The 18682-nt window shown below is 48.3% G+C and overlaps 1 protein-coding gene and 1 long non-coding RNA gene across 4 annotated transcripts in view; one reads left to right on the top strand and one right to left on the bottom strand.

The window, feature by feature from the left end:
* On the bottom strand, positions 1-12984 carry LMBR1L (limb development membrane protein 1 like). Of its 3 annotated transcripts, XM_037136074.2 has the most exons (17): positions 12584-12982; positions 9972-10056; positions 8915-8948; positions 7728-7867; positions 7443-7546; positions 6743-6866; positions 6167-6235; positions 5961-6025; positions 5604-5676; positions 5445-5528; positions 5272-5348; positions 4620-4697; positions 4402-4475; positions 4077-4167; positions 3910-3976; positions 782-943; positions 1-586 (listed from the first exon to the last, which is right to left on the bottom strand). In XM_037136074.2, the coding sequence occupies exons 1-17, from the start codon at positions 12653-12655 to the stop codon at positions 519-521; spliced, it is 1467 nt and encodes a 488-aa protein (XP_036991969.1). In that variant the 5' UTR covers positions 12656-12982; the 3' UTR covers positions 1-518. The 3 variants fall into 3 exon arrangements, with proteins under 3 accessions (XP_036991969.1, XP_036991960.2, XP_036991955.2); XM_037136065.2 differs by having other exon boundaries at positions 5445-5676; positions 12599-12984; XM_037136060.2 differs by having other exon boundaries at positions 5445-5676; positions 12584-12983.
* LOC119042378 (uncharacterized) overlaps positions 12697-18682 on the top strand; it is a 16246-nt gene continuing 10260 nt past the window's right edge. The window contains exons 1-2 of the long non-coding RNA XR_005081218.2: positions 12697-12786; positions 14741-14826. This is a non-coding gene — a long non-coding RNA (uncharacterized LOC119042378). The remainder of the gene's footprint in view (positions 12787-14740; positions 14827-18682) is intronic.

The following is an 18682-nucleotide window of genomic DNA, read 5'->3' on the forward strand; positions in this document are numbered from 1 at the left end:
AAACCTTGGGATCGACTTTATTGCTGATGGTTGTGGCCTCTTCTTCCCCATGCCCTCATATCTCTGGTGGTCCAAAGCCCCTCCAGGATAGCACAGTGCTTAGGTTCTTCTGGGCCAGAGGCAAAGGGAGACAATCTACCTCCCAAGTCTGCCCCTGCTCAGTCCCTCCCCTGTCCCCACCCCACCCTATTGCACATCAAATCATGTAAACATGGCTACGGGCATGGCCCGGAATAGCAGTGAGGCAGATTGATGTGTAAACGGATTTGGGACCAGGAGCTAGACCCAGTTACCCAGCCCCACCCCATGCTGAGGCCCATAGTTAAATCTGAAAAAGCAGGGGGGCCTGGTCCCAAACTCTGGCTCAGATTATGCAACAGTGCAGAGTGCTCAGCTCCTCTCTGCCACCCACCCCTCTCAGATTTCAGGTCCTAAGGTCCACCTACTCCTAGTGTCACTCCAGGCCTGGGCAGTAGATGGCAGTGTCCAGTTTTCTCCCTCCCACCCCCAACTGGAGGTCACTGGTGCTGGGTCTTCCTAGATGCCCTGGGGAAACCAGAGACAGGCAATGGCAGTCTGTCCAGCCCTGGAAAAGAGAGGGAGAAGGCCGTCAAAAGTGGGGCATACGCCCATACTCTGGGATGACAACCATGCCACAAAATGCATGGATGAGGGAGGTTATAAACAAAGTGGAGAGCATGCCATCTCCCCTGCTGGGATGACCACTGTCCCAGAGAGCTCCCAATCACCCCACCAACCTGTGCTCCCCACTCCCTCTCACCAAAAGCCCGGATCAGCTCTGCCCGCACAGCTGCGGTGAAGGTCTTCACCAGACAGAGAGTGGTGAGGCCTGTGAAGGTTGCATTGTAGAGGAACACGATGTAGAAATTGCCCAGCCAGTTGAAGCGTCCAAAATCACCCAGCAGGTCAAAGCGAGTGAGTCCTGAAGTACAAAGACCAGGATGAGTGGGCCCTCCAGCCCTCCAGCCCCTCCCTCGCTCAGGGTCCAGCTTGTGCTGCCTCCTGGTGGCTACATCTCAACACTGCAACGGATAGGTTGGCCTCTCCCATCAAATTATTCCTACCTCCCAAGCTCTGTTTTGGGCAGTTCTTGGCTGCTGAAAAGAGTGTCAGCAGCTAGGCTTGCTGTAACCTCCCTTCCAGAGTATGGCACGTTCTCCAATAGGGATCCCTCTGGTTCCAGGTGTACCGAAGAGCTCCCTGGGCCCACCAGTTGTTCTGGGACAGGAACCTTTAAGCTAGTCACCAAGGGTTTTTTTTTTTTTTTAATTTTTAAAGATTTTATTTATTTATCTTTAGAGGGGAAGGGAAGGAGAGAGGGAGAGAAATATCAATGTATGGTTGCACCTCGTGGGTCCCCTGCTGGGAATTGGCCCGCAACCCAGGCTTGTGCCCTGACTGGGAATTGAACCACAATCCTCTGGTTCGCAGGCCCGAGCTCAATCCACTGAGCTACACCAGCCAGGGCAGCCAAGTATTTTTTTAGTAGGTAGAGCAGTGTGGAGGTTGAACATTCTGATTCCGATGGGATTGCTTTGGTTCACATCCAAACTCCATCCCAACTAATTGCGTGATCTGGGGCATTTCCTTAAATATCTGTGCCTCAATTTCCTCAACTATGAAATTATATAGAAAAAATAATGGGACTGTGAGAATAGAATGAGACAACACACATAAAGTGCTATATGTGCCAGGCACTATTTTAACACTGACTAAGCCCTTCACAATAATATAGTATCATCACAAGTAAGATTTTGGGGGCCGTCCTCCACTTTAAAAACAATTCCTACATGGATCCAACTTACAGGAACTAACCGGTGGACCTGCAAGCCTAGTTTACTACTAAATCCTCATGGTTTAAGTATAAATGGTACAGGAGAAAGAGTATGGATTTTAAAACCAAACAGAACTATTTATTTTTTTATTTTGAGAGTATACTTATTAAAGCTGGGGACACTGGGGGGTGTGGGGAGGTAGAAGAGGGCATGGGGGGTAAATAGTGATGGAAGGAGACTTGACAGGGTAGAGAACACACAATACAGCATACAGATGATGTATTGTAAAATTATACACTTGAAACCTATATAATCTTATTAACCAAAGACACCCCAATAAATCCAATAAATAAAATACAATAAAACATCATCATATGATGTAAAAAAAAAAAAAACTGGGAACAGTGACACAAAGGAAAGGCTTATGCTGGAAGGGTAACAGGAGTGAGCCCAGACTGGGCTGTCTAGACTCAGGAAAGGAAGTCACAGTGTCAGGAAAGGAAGTTATGAAGGCAAAAGAGAGTCTTTGGAGACAAGTTAGCCTGGAAAAAAGTCAGGGGGTTAGCCTGGAAAAAACTGCTGCTGCCCACCACTCTCTGGGTTGCAAAGTTCATGGGAACTCTTAGAGCTTAGGACAGAGAAAGCAACAGTACACACCTGAGGAAAGGGAGCATGGGTGTGCTCAAGAAAGGGAACATACCCCAAGTAGAGCTAATTTAAATACTAAATCATTTATGATGTATGGATGATGATGTAGTTGGGGGGGTGCCTATGAAACTCTCACACTACCCTGGAGTGAAGTAGTTACATTTTAAAATATTTTTTAACATTTTTATCAGCTAATTCTAGATCATAGCTCTAAAGATGGGAGAAGTTGCCCTGGTTGGACAGTTCAGTTGGTTAGAGCACTGTCCCAATATACCATACAACAGGGGTGTTAAACTCATTTTCACCGGGGGCCCCATCAGCCTCATTCATGGTTGCCTTCAAAAGGCCGAATGTAATTTTAGGACTGTGTAAATCTAACTACTCCTTAACTAGGGGCAAGAAGCTTGGCACTGCCGCCAGGTAGAAACAAGGTGCCAGGCTGAATAAAACAAGGTGGAGGGATAGATTCAGCCGGTGAGCCTTGTGTTTGCCACACAAGAATCAACCAGTGAGGCCTGGCTGGTGTGGCTCAGTGGATTGAGTGCTGGCCTGTGAACCAAAAGGCTGCTGGTTAGATTCCCACTCAGGGCATGTGCCTGGGTTGTGGGCCAGGTCTCCAGTAAGGGGTGCATGAGAGGCAACCACACATTAATGTTTCTGTCTCTCTCTTTCTCCCTCTCTTCCCCTCTGTATAAAGTCTTAAAAAAAGAATCAACCAATGAATGCATAAATAAGTGAACCTACGAATTGGTGTTTTTCTTCTGTGTTTCTGTCAATTCCTCTCTCTAAAAATCATCTTTTAAATAAAGAAAGATGGCTGAACTGAACGTATTATTTAATGCTCTGGTATCTGTAAAAAGCACTGGATCGAGATTTAGGAGACAAAGGTTGAGACAAGGAGACCTGGCCTTGCCTTAGGCTAGCTGTACAACTGGGTAAGTCAATTGGCTTCTCTGTGCCTCATTTTAAAAATTAGATGATCCAGCACAAAGGAAGATTTGGGATAAGTAGTACCTTTTCACTAAAACAAACAGCAGTAAATGGGGAAGGTATGGATTAGTTGTTTGGGCGTCATGTTGCAGAGCAAAAGGTTGTGGGTTTGATTCCTGTTCAGGGCACATAACTAGGTTGCAGGTTCAGTTCCTGGCTGGGGCACGTACAAGAGGTAACACACTGATGTTTCTCTTCCCCTCTTCTCCCTCCCTTTAAAATTTAAACACAATTTTTAAAAACGGGGAAGGCTATGTGATATATAGCAAATGGAAAATTATGAGCTTTGAAGTAACACTACTGTTAAATCAGCCTAAGCATTTCAGAGACTCAGTTTCTTGATCTGTATCATGGGGACAATACTTTCTCATAAGGTTGCTGTGGAAATTAGAGAGAACATGTGTATAAAGTGCCAGGTTAGCACCAATAGGTACTCAAAAAAAGCCAATTCCCCTTATCTTCTTTTGTTACTTACCCAGAGTACGTGAGAAAACAGGAAGTGCTGAGCTTAGGACGAGAAGACAGACACAGTTCCCGATTATCTGTGAAGGAGTAAGGAAAGGGGAGGTGAGGTAGCAGAGCCGCCAGTACCTAGCCCTCACGCATGCCCCCAGAGTACCTCCTCTACTCCCACCCAGCTACCTGCGTCATGGCTGTGTCATGCCATCTGGGCCGCAGCCTCCAGAAGAGTGGTGAACTGTAGAATCCCACGACCGAGGATATCATCAGGTAACTGCCACTAGGGTTAGGGAAGAACTGGCTGGCTGCCAAGGATTAATGCTTCATCTCAAAGGGAAGGACCCCTTTACCCCAGCCCTCCTTTCAAAAGCAAGTCTTTTCTTTCTTTGTGAACCTCGGGTTGGTGAAGACTTGCCCCCCACCCCCCACTCCTACCACAGTCCTGTCCAGAGTCCCAAAGGGGACAGAGTAAGTGTACAGAAGCAATGGTGGGTTTCCAGAAGGATACAAGATGAGTATGACCTGAATGACGGCACCGAAGGAGCCCAGCTTGGAGAAGGAGACCTGGCCCAGGGAGGCATCCTGAGAGATGAAGCAGTGTCACCGTGGAGCACTCCACCATCAGCACCACCCAGTGCTCAGCCTTCCCTCTGGCCTTAGTTTCTGGCCCCTCATCCCAGCCTTTCTCAGGCCCCAAAAAGACGTGGTGGAAGGGAAGCCCAGTACCTGCATGCCCCGGGGCATAGCAGCCTCATCGATGAGCAGCTCCAGGATATGGATGGCCACAATGAGCACAGACAGGCCCTGTGTGAGACAAGGTCACACATTCCACATCTGCCCCCACCCATAGCTGTACCCAGAGTTGAATGTTAAGAACAGACACTCTGGTCCAACATTTTCAGTTTCTAAGTAGCTGTATGGAAGCTACTTATGGCTAGTGCTAGGAACAGAGAACCTTTGAGGATACAATAAGGTACACCCTCTCCAGGTGGAAGGATTGCAGAAAAAAAAAAAAGGAAAGAAAGAAAAAGAAAAAGCCAAATAGAAAAAGGGATCTCTTCTTTCAGACTGGTAAGACTTATCCCCAAGTCCAGGTTGTAACAAGTCGGGGGATAGACTGGATTTTAACCCTTATTTTCACCACAGAGCAAACCTGCGTAACTACTCAGTGGCCCTGTGTGGCCTTGGGCAAACTTCTTAACTTCTCTGTTTCTTCATTCACAAAATGGGGATTGATGTGCTCAACAAAGGGTAAGATACAAAGTAGGCACTCAGTGAGAGGCAACTACTATTACTGAGGATAACCAGGTCCCTGCATTTCCTCCTTCTTCCCTGAGAAGGCCTACCACTCCCTCCCCCGCAAGGCTGGCGTACCCACCGTCAATACCAGCAAGCACAGCATGGCCAGGGGATAGCCCAAGTTCCGCTGCCAGGCTGAAGCCTTCCGCCGCTTCTCTGTGCAGGAATGGGAAGTGGTCAGCAAGGGCCTGGAACTAAGGGCTACTCTCCTTGGAAAAACCCAGGTATCCCCATCCCTACCAACCCACGTACCCAGCAGGACCCTCTGTGTCTGTAGAGCCAGGACCTGTCTGTGCAGTAGCTCCATGTCCAAAGGCAGCCAGCAGGAGGTGGGATCTGAGGGCACAGAAGATGGTGCTGCCCCTGTTTGAGCCACGCCCACCATCCCACCTAGGAAGAATTGCAACTCACTGCAAATCCTGCGAGTCAAAGCTGCTTCCTCAAACGCTGAGCAGTACAGCTGCTCCTCCAGGTCTTCTAGCAGCTAGAGCAGCAGAAAGAAAGGGACTCACAGTTAGAGGATCCTGCCCTGGGGTTGTGGAGTCCCATTCCTTCCCCTACCCCTCATTTATCACCCTGTGGTCAGCAACTTTATCCATCCCTCCTGGCTGCCTTGTGTTCTGCTTTGTATGTCTAGGAACCCCCTCCAGATGATGGGAGTGAAGGACAGAGGAATCAACAAAGGCCGTGGCCCTCTGCAATGTTGTCTGGCTTTAGCTTTGCAGGAAGCTCACCTCGCAGGATCAAAGGGCAAGGAGTACTACATACCCGGGGCTTGACCAGCAGCTTCCCAGTAACCGAGAACATGCGGGCGAGACCTAGCGGAGTACACACTGTAGGGACAGAAGCCAGTCACCTGCCAGACCCTTCTCTCCACCATTTCCCCCACCCATCCCTCCATTCCCTTTCTTTCTGCCCTTGGTGGTTCTGGCCCAAGGACCTCTCCCATTTTCCCCCAGACCATGAGCACTTACCCAGGAGCAGCAGGACCCCAAGGAAGGAAATGCAAGAGTAGAGGTAGGGGAGGTAGTACTCCCAGAAGTCTGTGGGTGAAAGAAGTACTGTCAACCCATCTCTTTCCTGCTTACTGGACTGAAAGACCTCAGAGACAACATAAAACAGTAATACAAATCAGGAAATCTGGCCCTTGTCAGCAGAAGAGGGAGTGGCAGGCACTACTGCAAACCAGAGAGCCTAAGCCATGCCTAAAGGGCACGATGGCTATTCAGCTGCAGTCACCAGGGACTAGTGTAGCCAGATCCTCAGCCTTGTCAAGCAAAGCCAGAGATCTGGACATAAATGTAAAACCTCCCAACTTTAACATGTGAGCAACTGACTGGTATATATTTTTACATCGTCACATGGGCCCAATGAAACATTTCTACAGGTTAGATTTGGCCTGAAGCCCATCATTTCGAAACTTCAGTGTAATGATTGAAATGATCCCAACTTTCTCCATCTTGGAGGGATACAGTTGTTTCAGGCAGGTGAACATCAGCCAACTGAAGAGTCACTCAGCCTGGAGGGTGGGAAGGAAGCCGGCCTCTCACCATAGAGTGACTCCCTGCTGGCCTTGTTGTCCACGATGGCTGATGCCACCCATACCATGCCCAACACAAGCAGGGTGAGGAGCACCAACATTACCACCGTCTCGTAGACTCGGCCCAGGACACCCTGTGGAAGAAGGCAACAGTTATGGAGTACAGAGAAATCCCAACATCTAGGCAGTGCAGGGAGAGAATGAAACACTGGGGAAAGCAGCCTGGCTGGGGGAACCAGAGAACTGGATTCAGGAGACAGGAAAAAGCGTAGCCCTCTTATTCTGCTAGATCTCTGTCCTCCAACCCCATAATCTGGGGCCACCCCTTATCCTGGATATTCTTTTTTTGTAACCCTCCTCCTTGGGTCCTTTCCTTATCCTTGTCGTGCCCTGGCAGGCTGACCCCTGAGGTCTGCATCACAGAAGCCCTTTGTCCTTGGGGTTTCTGTTCAGCTTGCCCAATGGAAAGGACCAACTACTCCTCTGTTGGATGGCTGCACATCCCCAGCATCAACCATCAGTGGCTTCCAGAAGCTATTTCTTCCCTCTGTTCCCACAAGCCTACAGTGGTACTGACTTCCTGCTGCCATTAGCATCTCAAACTCCTTTTTGGTCTCAACTCTGAAAATACCTCTGCAAAAATCTCTTTACTTGAAACATCTTAGTGGAACTGTTTCCCTCCTGGATTGACTGATGTATGCTTCACTCACCTTTCTGGAGCCGGCAAAGCCCTCAGACTCAGTGAAGAAGTATGCAAAGGGCATGAGGAAGATGAGGGACAGGTTGGAGAAAAGAAAAACAAGGTTCCAGAGACCTAGAGCAAAAAAAGAAAGGCAAGGGTGGTCAGGAAAGGGGGCCCAACCCTCTGGGAATTGACCATATATCAAGGATCCACGGATGGGGTGATTCTGACTGATGAATCCAAGGCTGTCTGTATCTGCCTAATACTTTCTGCCCCCTATCACCACCCCAAGCTGCAACCAGGAGCCACGTACCATGGATGAGGGAGCCATTGAGCCACTGGATGTAGTAGTTCCGAGGCAGTGACAGCAACACCTCATTGCTGATGATGGAAAAGGGCAGGAGGAGGACAGCACCCAGGGAAACTGCCAGGGTAAAGGTGCAGAGCTCGAGCCTGGGCAGAGAAGAGGTAGTGCCCTTGGTTAGCTCTGACACTTCCCTGGGCCCAAAAGCCCTGTCCATCCCTGTGAGTACCTGTGGTTTCTCCTGGAACTGACTATAGTAGTGACAGACAGAGGGAAGGAGCCATCAGCTGGGGCTCTACCCACTACTTCCCCATCCTGGCCCTTACCTTAAGGGAAGCCTTGACATATGTGATGGGCATATCTCAGGCATTCATGGGAACCTGGTCACCTGCCGGCTCACTTGCCCAGACTGTCCCCAAGAATGTGATCCTCCCACACATGCCTGTAGGGTGCACCAGGCATGATGCCAACCTTTGGGGCCTGGCTTCTTTGCTCAGAGATGTGGATTTCTGAGCTTGCCTTCTTCAGCCCACATAATAGCAGGGTCACCCTGTATGGCCACGCCTTATACAAGGCACTAGGACAGAGAGGGAAAAGGGAGCTAAAACCCAGCTTCATAGCCAAGGTCTGTGTCCTGGGCTATGAAAAGAAGGGACATCCATTGAAAAGAAGGGACACTTTTATTGATTTGGTCAACCAAGGCGGGAAGGTTGCCTTCTTATAATCTGTTGACCCAGAGGGGACATCTCTACTTTTTCTTTATACTTGCTAGTGAATAACAGCAGCCTGGAACAAGGGCTACCCTTTAAGAATCAAGCATGCCCTCCCTTTGGTGGGTGGGGGGCTCCACCTTCCCCATCCCCTGTTTACATTAGCCTTCATCCTACCCTACTCCCTTCCCAATGGCTGCTGGGAGGCGAAGCCAAGCTGAAGCCATTTTTGGTGACTCAGGTCCCAGCTGACAGTTCCTGGCCATGTGGATCCCAGAAGCTCCTGGACTAACCAGGGAGACAGGAAGAGCAGCTTTTCCAAGCGTCCCCAGGTTGGAGTAAAGCCGGAAGAAGCCAGAAATGGTGTGGAAGCAGAAACTCTCTTTTTACTTTGTGACACCCCACTCTCTCCGCCAGCTCCAGAACCTCACTAGATCTCAGATTCTAAAGGCTACTGGTGCCAGGTGCTCAGGCAGCAACACTTACGCAATCTTGTTCACTGTGGCATCTTCATCATCCACTATAAGAAACAGAAGCATGGGGAAGAAGCAGGACATCAGTGGGCAGCTCTGGGAACCATTTGTGTCCCTGTGTGCCTTCCTGCCCCCGAAAGAAGGGCCTTCACTCGTGGGGGCAGAGCTGGACAGGAGGCTCTGGAAGAGCTCATGCTATGAACCCCACAACATGTTCTCTGGCCAAGGTGGCAGCGGTCCCAGGAGACAGTACAGGCTAGAAACTCCCTCACTTCCCTCCCTCCCCATGACGTCTCCTATCACAGGTTCCTCTTTGTAAGCTCAACATATCGTAAACAACTGGTCTGTGAGGTTGGTTACATCAGTGGCTGGGTGCAGCAAAGAGAAACACAGTGAGTGGGAGGAAGGGAGATCCACAGAAAAAGTCCCCAGGAGAATTCCACTGAGTAGCTGCCTTCTTGGTGGGGGCTCATGAAGCCATCTGGAGGGGAGGACAGGCTGGGGCCAGGAACTGGGACAAATATGCCATCCCCTGACAAGTCACACAATGCCTGCAGAAAGGAAAGCTCCAATGTGAGCATACTTTGGATCTAGAGAAAGGCCACCACCACCAGGTCCTGGGGTCCCAGTGGTCAAAGAGGTCTCTGGTCCTGGATCTGGGAGTACTAGGAGAGGTGGTGACAGAGCTTGTGCCCGCCATAACATTCGCCTTGCAGTTGCCCACTTCAGGTTTACAGAGGGCTTTTATATTAACCAGCTTGTTTGGTCCACACAATGACAATGCACTGTGTAGGGATTATTAGGCCCACTTTGTAGAGGGTGAAACTGAGAGTCAGAAAAGTTACAGGACTTGCCAAGTGGCTTTTTCAGTTATGGACACTTCTATCTAGACTTTCCACTATACCACACTGCGCTCCCCTGCGGAGACAGGGAGGCAGAAGAGGCACAGGATCCAGAACAGCCACCTTTCCCTTCCCAGCAGGCACTACCGGCCCATTCTCCTGAGGCTGGCCCCATGGCAACGGGAACACTGGCAGAGGGTAGGCAGAAGGGAGGGAAATCACAGGTACCTGTGGTGAACTCGGCAGGCTTCTTGAAGCGAGTCAGGGCGATGTGGCAGAGGATATAGAGTGTCGCAAACAGAAGTGTTGAGATCTGTGGCAGAGCGTGAGCTGGGATGAGAAATTCTAACCCCCAGCACATCCACAGCCCCAGTGGCCTCTCTGTTAACTCTATGGGATCAATTCCTCTTCAAAAAGTCTCCATATTTCCAGGGTTTCCATCTTTCTCCCTGGTACTTCCTCTAGTCAGGGCCTCAGGGGCCTCTAAGAAGCCACAGACAGGGGCTGTCCCATGCGCCTGGGGAAACAGCAAGGGACAGCCACCACAAGGGTATTCCTGGGATAAAATAGCAATGGCTGAACACTGGTTGATAAATGGGCAGAAAAAAACTAAAGATGCACATAAATCCATACCTGAAACAGGCCACAGAACCAGAGGGTTCTAGCACATGACTGGATGGGGGAGAAGGGATATCTGCATTGTCCTGACACTTCACTCCTCCCACATTTCACCTCCTCCCCCACTGCCACCTTGACCCAAGCTCCAGCAGAGAGTAAGTAGGAATCATATTATTAGATCAAGTCAAAACTTCTACAGTGTTTCTCCAGGGACCTTGAAAGATCAGGTCTGCTCTGGGTCAAACCGGAGCCTCATTTAACACTCTGCCCTTAAGAGGAAAACTTAGTTGGACCCAACATCTACAAAGTCTCTAGAGTCAGCATCAGCCCCTTTAAAGGCTGTCAATCCCTGGTTCCTACCTCAAGTGACTTCCCATCTCTAGGGTCCGGCCTCTCAAGGCCTGTCCTTTGCCTCTAGGTGACTGGACCTCCAACTGACAGTTAAGTCAGGACTTGGCCAGGATACTCTGCACATGCACGCCTCCCTACCCTACCCCAGGTAAGCCGCTATCTCTAAGGGGAGAGGCTACTGCTCAGTTTGGCTTCACAATCAGGGAGTCTTAAGAAGAGAAAGTATTGCATCTGAAGTAGTCTAAGACAGGATCAGTCTTGTGGGTTCTCCAGTCCTCACAGAAACTCTGCACATAGCTAACCAGAGAGGGAAGAAGTCAGAGAGACCCCAGGAGAGCCATGGGTCTAGGACAAAGCTGTAGCTTTTGACATTAGGGAAGTAGAGTAGAATGAGCCACTCAGATAGTAACTGTAGAATTTTTATAGCCTAGTGCTGTGCCCTTGGCTTGCGTAATAGCCAGGAAGGCAGGAGGGCTCAAAAGGTCAGGCTGAAGTTCCACCCAGTTCCAGCAGAGGCTAGTTCATTCTTTAGAACAGGGAATGGGAGTCAGGTGGAGGAGCTACCAGAAGCGTTCAAGCTGCCCTTGGCCAGCATTGATGTCCTCAGTAATGGGACTAAAGATGGGGGAGACAACCAGGACTGCTTCTCTGTCCAAGGTCTCATCCCTCCCTGTTCTCTAAGAATGTGGGCCTCTGGCCATATAGTGTCTCAAGGCCTGGGCAAACCTCTATGATATGCCCAACCTCACCATGTGGGACTACTCATTAAGGGACATGTAAGAAAGGCGTCCTGAAAGTAGATAAGGCATTTTACACTTGGACTGATAGACTTCCTACTTTTCAGTCCTCACAGATAAGGACAGATCCAGTTAAGTCCTGGCTCACTTTATCCCTCCTCCAATCCGAGGCTGCCCAGGGCAGAACAGAGCCCAGCCGGGGAAAACCAAGGATGAGCCCGCTCAGTAACACTTCTACTCTTCCAAACTGTTCCCTTTTCCTTTCCACTAAGTATATGGAAGAGAGGGCTACCATGGAAAGCTCCGGAGGAAGACTTAGGAGAAAGGAGAGAGGACTGTGGAGAGGTTAAGAGTTCAAAACAGGCCTGAGGAAGATTCGACTTCCTAAGCGCCCCTGGGTGCCCACTGCCCAGAACCGAGGAATCCCGTCGCTGTGGCAGGTCCGCTGACTCTCTAGGGGGCAGTCAGAGAGTGAGGAAGGAAGCCAGGTGCCCTCTAGAGCACTGAGAGGAGCCACTGTACAGGGGAAATCCCTAAATGGCCGGGTAGCTAGCTAGAAACCTGGCCTCGCAGGGTTCCTAACAAATAACAATAAAGGGGTGGTGATGGGGTTGGGGGGACTTTAGTTGTTCTCCATCTCTACTTAGTAAAATCCACCCCAACAAGAGTTCCTTCTTCCAAAGGGGGAGCCCCACCAAAGGCCCCCTTCAGCAAACATCAGTTGAGGTTGGGGGAGGGGAGTATATGCAAATAAGCCCTCTCTTAAACCCATCCCTCTCGAACTAAGATGGGCAGACTCACCAGACTCTCAGATCCCGAAGGACTCAGAACAACCAGGGAGGTGGTGGGGACAGAAGGGAGGGAGCGGGAGGGGCGTGTAGAGGGGAGGGACGGAAACCCACAGGCTTTGTTTACCGCGCAGCTACCCAGCTGATCCCACCTAGTGGTTCACCAGCTGGGGCACCGGTCCTTCGGTAGGGCCAGGGCCCTTTGTAGCAACAAAGGGCCCTGGTCCAGGCAGAGTCTGAAGGCGCTCTGAGCCCAGGTAGTCGTACTCTGACCTGAACCTCTCCCACGACACTCGTCCTTCTCCTCCCTTTGGTCCTAGCGTTCCTGCCCGGGTCCCGCACTCACAATGCATTCACGGACCCGCTCGTGGAATAGCTGCTCCCGCTCAGACAGCACTTCGTAGTCAGCTGCTTCCATACTCTGCTCAGCATGACTGAGGCGGGGGTGTCTCCGGGCCCGGGGAGGACGAGCGGGGATAAAGCCGCCGCCGCCAAACACCCGGACCCAGCCGAAGAGGCTCTCCTCTCAGCCTGCGACGGAAACTCCGGGTAATCTGAGGTTGGGATTCAGTTGTCCGGACGCCCCGCCCTTAAAGGGGCAGGCACCAGCAAGTCTCACTTTAAGGGCCCCTGCCCGGCCCCCTCTTCTCCCTCCCCTTTAAGGTCGGGGCTAGGTCACGTTTCGACGCAAACACCCGCCTCTAGGCTGGAGGTAGGGAGGCTTTGGTCCTCATTCTCTTCGACAAGAGGCCGAGCAACAACACAAGGGAAGGGCGGGTTCCTTTGAGAGAGCAGAACTTATTGGCTCCTAAAGAGCTGCCGCTCAAAGAAAGAGCAACGCTGATAGGCTTTTCTGAGAAAGGAGGCGGGATTTTTCAGGCCAATCGCTGCTTGTTCTAAAACTAACCGACTCCCTTTTCTCCTGCAGTTGAGAAGGGGGGAAGAGTGCATTATGGTATAACGACCAAAATTTTAGGTTGGCCGTAGTTACGTAAATGAACCATTTGGAGCAGGCAGGATGTGAGAGTTCCGTGGGGGTTCTGAAAGGTACAACTGCCCAGGAACCCAAGGCCCAAAGCACCATTTTCTGAAAGGATGTTCATGATGGAGTGGGGCACTCCTTCGCGGCCAGTTTTTACTCAAGTCGCTTTTGTGGATGGCTAAGTGTGTGCTAGAGCAAATACTAAAAAAGAAAAAAAATAATAAAAACTGAATAGAGAACTACAGAAATATTCTTCCCAAACTTCGTGAGGAATGTCGCCTACAGGGGAACATTGTTGAGTGGGACTGAATCAAACATTTGCCAATGTATGTGCCACTCACTTTACACACTTTATCTTATTTTAATATCATAACCGTTAAGAAGAACGTGTTGTTACTAGCATTTTAGAGATTAGGAAAAGATGAGAGGTTGTCATGTGCCCAAGGCAACATAATTAAGAAATGCAAGTTACCTTCCTGAGATGTTGGTATAACTACTGTTTGAAAAGTCTCACCATGGTGAAGTTAAATCCCCTAAAATGGAGGGAACAGTGCAGAAAAACTCAAAAGAAGGGCTGAGTTTTGCAAAGCCTCCTATTAAAGAGTAAAAGCCCAATTTTAGAGGCCTTAGGCTGCACCCAGTTACTGTCTGAACCAGAGTCGGGTCAGAATTAACAACTAAATTCTGAACCTTTGTAACTTCTTGGGGCAAGTTATTTTGATCTGTTTTCTGTTTCCCCAGTGATTTGCAATAGAACCTGGGATATAAAAAGCATGTATTTGTACATACATACATACATACATACATAGCTGTCTTTGGTGATAGCACAATGAGAGAACCTGAAGAATGGATTTCCCTCTTAGCAACCAAGCTTGAAGTAAACAGAACTCCCAACAAGAAGGGAGAAAATAGGTTTCAGAGGAGAAGGTAGCTGGCTGGATGCTCAGCTCTGATGCAAGGAAGAGAGGTGGCTGGGGTCTATTGAGCATATTGTAGGAACAAACATGAATGGGTCAAAATCCTGGCTTGGAGAAATTTACAGCTTGTCAGGGAGAGGTAGTCTTGAGCTTAATACTTCTCAGATCTTAATTTCAAGCCTATATGCTTTAATGATCTTATTATAACACAAATCAGATCTTGTCATAGCTCAAAGTCTCTCAAAAGTGATCCATTTGCACTTAAAAATTCACGTGCCTTTGACCTGGCTGGTGTTGCTCTGTGGATTGAGTGCCTGCCTACAGACTGAAAGACGGTTTGATTCCCAGTCAGGGTACATGCCTGGGTTGTGGGCTGAGTCCCCAGTTAGGGGATCACTGTATCTCTTGCACATCTATGTTTCTCTCTTTCTCCTTCCCTTCCCCTCTCTCTAAAAATAAATAAATAAAATCTTTAAAAATTCACCTTTGGACTACATTAGACATGCTGTGTTTTGTTTGGCTCACAGGGTTTTAACAAATTTGACAAAGGTTTAAAAATCAGGAGGTGACACCTTAAAAATTCAGATTTCTGTCTCTTAAATAGAAGATCTGGCAGACATGGGCAACAAGGATGTGTGGCTCTGTAGACGGAGGAGGATGTACTGGACTTCCACAGCTCCAGTTATTTGGGTAAGCACTTATACCTCACCAGTTTCCATTTATATTGTCATCCCACTTGTGCATTTGAGTTTGTGACCTGTGAGCTGTCCTCTCTCTATTGATTCGACTTGGCATCCTCTTCATTCTGGCCTTTGGTCAGTCCCTAGAGGATCCTGCCAAGCTGTTTCCTTTCTTAGGACTTTGCACTTGCTGTTTCCTTTGCCTAAAAGAGCTCTTACCTTCTCCTCCTCCTTCCCAATTCACTTTTGGCTGGCTCCTGTTTTCTTTAGGTTTGAACTTAAATATTTGCTCAGAGAAGTCTCCCCCACACCTACTACCTTATCTAAAGCAATCTAGTTTTGTCACATTTAGTGTAAGTTGCCTTAACTTAGTTTGTGTTTTTATGTCTCTGCTGTCTAGGCTCCTAAAGTAAACCAATTATGCCCTGGAAGGGTGGTTCAGTTGGTTAGACCATTGTTCTAATACCCCAAGGTTGTGGATTTGATCCCTGATCAGGGCACATTCAAGAATCAACCAATGTCCTGCCCAGGCTGGTGTGGCTCAGTGGATTTCATGCTGACCTGCAAACCAAAGGGTTGCATGTTCAATTCCCAGTCAGGGCACGTGTCTGGGTTGTGGGGCCAGGTCCCTAGGTGGGGGCATGTGAGAGGGAACAGACTGATGTATCTCTCCCACTCCTACATGGATGTTTCTCTCTTTCTCCCTTCCCCGCTCTCTAAGGATGAATGAATCAAATCTTAAAAAAAAAAAAGATGAAGAAGCAACCACCATCTTGACTTGTGTGGCTCAATTGATTGATTGGGCATCATCCCACAGAGCAAAATGTTGCTGGTTTGATTCCCGGTCAGGGTACATGCCTGGGTTCAGGTTTGGTCCCTGGTAGGAGTGCATATGGGAGGCAACCAAATGGTGTTTCTCACATCGATGTTTGTCTTCCTCTTTTTCAATTCCTCACTCTTTAAATAAATAAATAAATAAATAAATAAATAAATCTATCTTTTTTCTTAAAAAAATCAACCAATACCTACATGAATAAGTGGATCAACAAATTGATGCCTCTCTCAAATAAAAAAATTTTAAAAATTAAGAGAATTGCATTTGTCAACATAGGAGCATCCAAACCTGTAGAGAATTTTTATGAGTTTATTGGAGCCCCAACTTATGACAGTTCTGCAGTTTCTTTTATGCATTTGAAATGAATGAGGGAACATAAGGAAGATTACATGAGGGTGAAAGAAAGCAAGGTGGGATTGGTTTACTGGTAGTTAATAGCATTATGTGCTTTCTTGAGGATGATTCATTTTTATTTCAAATGTTTGTTAACCAAGGGGACTCTTCCTCCCAGGAGCATGCCTTGCCTTTCCCTTCCTACTCTTCTTTCTTCATAGGTGTGCATCTCATAAACCCTACCTCAGGGACGTGAAACCAGGGGAGTAAACAGACAGTGGCAGGTCATCCCGCACTAACCTCCTCAACCTAGCCCAAGGACATCCTTTTCTCTCACTTTCCAGGGAGCCAAAGCAGCCCCACCTAGGCTCTCTCCTGTTGCTTCTTCTATCCTAAGCCCTTCCTTGTTTCACTGTTCCCAGCTTTAATAAACTTACTCTCAAAACTAAAAAATAAAAAGATATGTTAACCTAGATAAACAAAAACAATGGACAAGCCTTGCTTAAAGTAAAGATAAGCCATTTATCTCAAAAGCTTGCCCTGGCTGGTGTGGCTCAGTGGATTGAGCATGGGCCTGTGAACCAAAGGGTCACAGTTTGATTCCCAGTCAGGGCACATGCCTGGGTTGCAGACCAGTTCCCAGCAGGAGACACATGAGATGCAACCATATATTGATGTTTCTTTTTCTCTCTCCTTCCTTTCTCCCTCTCATCTGTCCCCTGATGTCCCCAGCAAGGACTGGTTGTAACCACTGACCACAAGCCTCTGCCATCTGTGGTGGTTCTTCAACATGGTCTGTAACTGTCCCCTGGATGTATAGGCTCTGGGGTTTACTGGGTGGTTCAGGCCAAAGTCAGCTCAATCTGTGTTCTGCTGAGGCGCTACTCTGCCTGAGCTATAAAGCAATCTGAGATGGCTGCTTCTTGTGTTGGGTTTAGGGATTCTCAGGCAAAGCCAAGTTGTGAATATAGGCTGGTTACTGCTAGTACTGGGCCTGGGGCCACTTAGCAAGAGATACAGGACTGGGAGCTTACTGAGGCCAGCTGTTGCTTATTTGATAGGATTTAGGAAGTTGTGAAGCATGAGCCAAGACCAGCCATTCATATGAAAAAGTCAAGGTTTAACAGTTTGGGTGGACCTGTAAGTTGGGTGGGACAGAGTCTTAAGATTCTCCAGGGTGGCGCAAACAGTGTTAGCCAGGTTGGTGGAGTCTCAGATGTAGCACCAGCCTGCCTACTCTGTGGCTCTCTGTGTGTAGGGCTCAGAAAAGAAGACAATGGCCTCTGCTCACCTTTCTGTCTGGGAAAAAGCTGTCCCTCAGCTCTCACCTTGATATCAGACACTTTAGTTTCTTCCCATATGCCACTGGTGCCTTTTAAGCTGCTACCTGGTGCTGGAGCTCAAAGGAAGTGAATCTGAATAAGTCCATGTGTGGTTTCTTCAAAGGGATCTTCTTGGGACTCTAGAAGTTTCTTCCACTAACTCCTTGCTGGTTTTTCCAGGCAGAAATTATGGGGACTTCTCTTCCTGGCATTGGAATCCGGGGCTGGGGGGCCTAGTATGGTGCTGGAACTCTTTGCTCTTGAGTTTTCCCTCTTGGGTTTTTATCCACCATACATGGGTGTGGGACCAGCCCATTTCCTATCCCTGACTCTCCTACCAGTCTGGATAGATGTGGTTTCTTTTCTTTTCTTCTCTTTTCTTTCTTAAGATTTTATTTCTTCTAAGACAGAGGGGAAGGGAAGGAGAAAGAGAGGGAGAGAAACAGCAATGTGTGGTTGTCTCTTGCACGCCCCCTACTGGGGACCTGGCCGGCAACCCAGTCATGTGTGCTGACTGGGAATTGAACCAGGACCCTTTGGTTCATAGGCCCGCGCTCAATCCACTGAGCCACACCAGCCAGAGCTAGATGTGGTTTGTTTAATTCCATAGTTGTAAGACTTCCATTCGATATCTGATGGTTGTTCTATATTTTAGTTATAAATCTGATGTGGTTATTCAAGGAGGCAAGTCATGTTTACCTATGCTGCCATCTTATATAGAAGGCACTCAAGAGTTACCCTTTTTTTAAAAAACAAAATTTTTAGCAGTCAGATTATGGGTTATTTTAGTTTACATGGGAATTACCTATCTTATGTGCATGTCTCAATTTTCCCACAGAAAACATAAAGAAAAGTACAGAAAAATTCCTGCTCACTCTAAGACTAGAAGCTTTAGGGTGGTTTTATTCCCAGGGCTTTCTGGGTCTTCTGAAATAACCCATCCAGTTCTAAGGTGAAAATACTAAATGTTGTACTATGGGCAAAGTGTTTGTGTCCCCCCAAACCTAAATTCACATGTTAATACCCAGCCCCAAATGTGATGGTGGGCCTTTGGGAGGTACTTAGGTTTAGATGACGTCGTAAGGTACAGCCCCCATTGTGGGATTAATGTCATATAAGATGAGAGAGAGACTAGGAATTTTTCTCTCTCAGCCACATGAGGACACAGCATGAAGGCAGTGAGCCATGTAAAAGCTAGGAAGAGGGCTCTCACAAGGCTGCCAGCACTTTGATCTTTGATTTCCCAGCTACCAGAAGTGTGAGGCATAAATGTTTGTGGTTTAAACCTTCTAGTCTATGATGTTTTATTATAGCACCCCAAACTAAGACAGGCTATAAACCTTTTCCCTTGTCTCTGATGGAAACTTGACCAATTT

The sequence above is a fragment of the Artibeus jamaicensis genome, unplaced genomic scaffold (genome assembly GCF_021234435.1).
Source record: "Artibeus jamaicensis isolate MK-2021 breed Jamaican fruit bat unplaced genomic scaffold, CSHL_Jam_final contig_233, whole genome shotgun sequence".
Taxonomy (NCBI): Eukaryota; Metazoa; Chordata; class Mammalia; order Chiroptera; family Phyllostomidae; genus Artibeus; species Artibeus jamaicensis.

Excerpts from the sequence above, each read along its gene's own strand:
- LMBR1L (XM_037136060.2), bottom strand. The coding sequence starts at position 12,655 with ATGGAAGCAGCTGACTACGAAGTGCTGTCTGAGCGGGAGCAGCTATTC. Across the intron at positions 4,168-4,401 it reads ATTCAGGTCATACTCATCTT|TTACCTGATGATATCCTCGG; the intron begins GTATCCTTCTGG and ends CCCTAGTGGCAG. Across the intron at positions 587-781 it reads AGAGCTGATCCGGGCTTTTG|GGCTGGACAGACTGCCATTG; the intron begins GTGAGAGGGAGT and ends TCTCTTTTCCAG.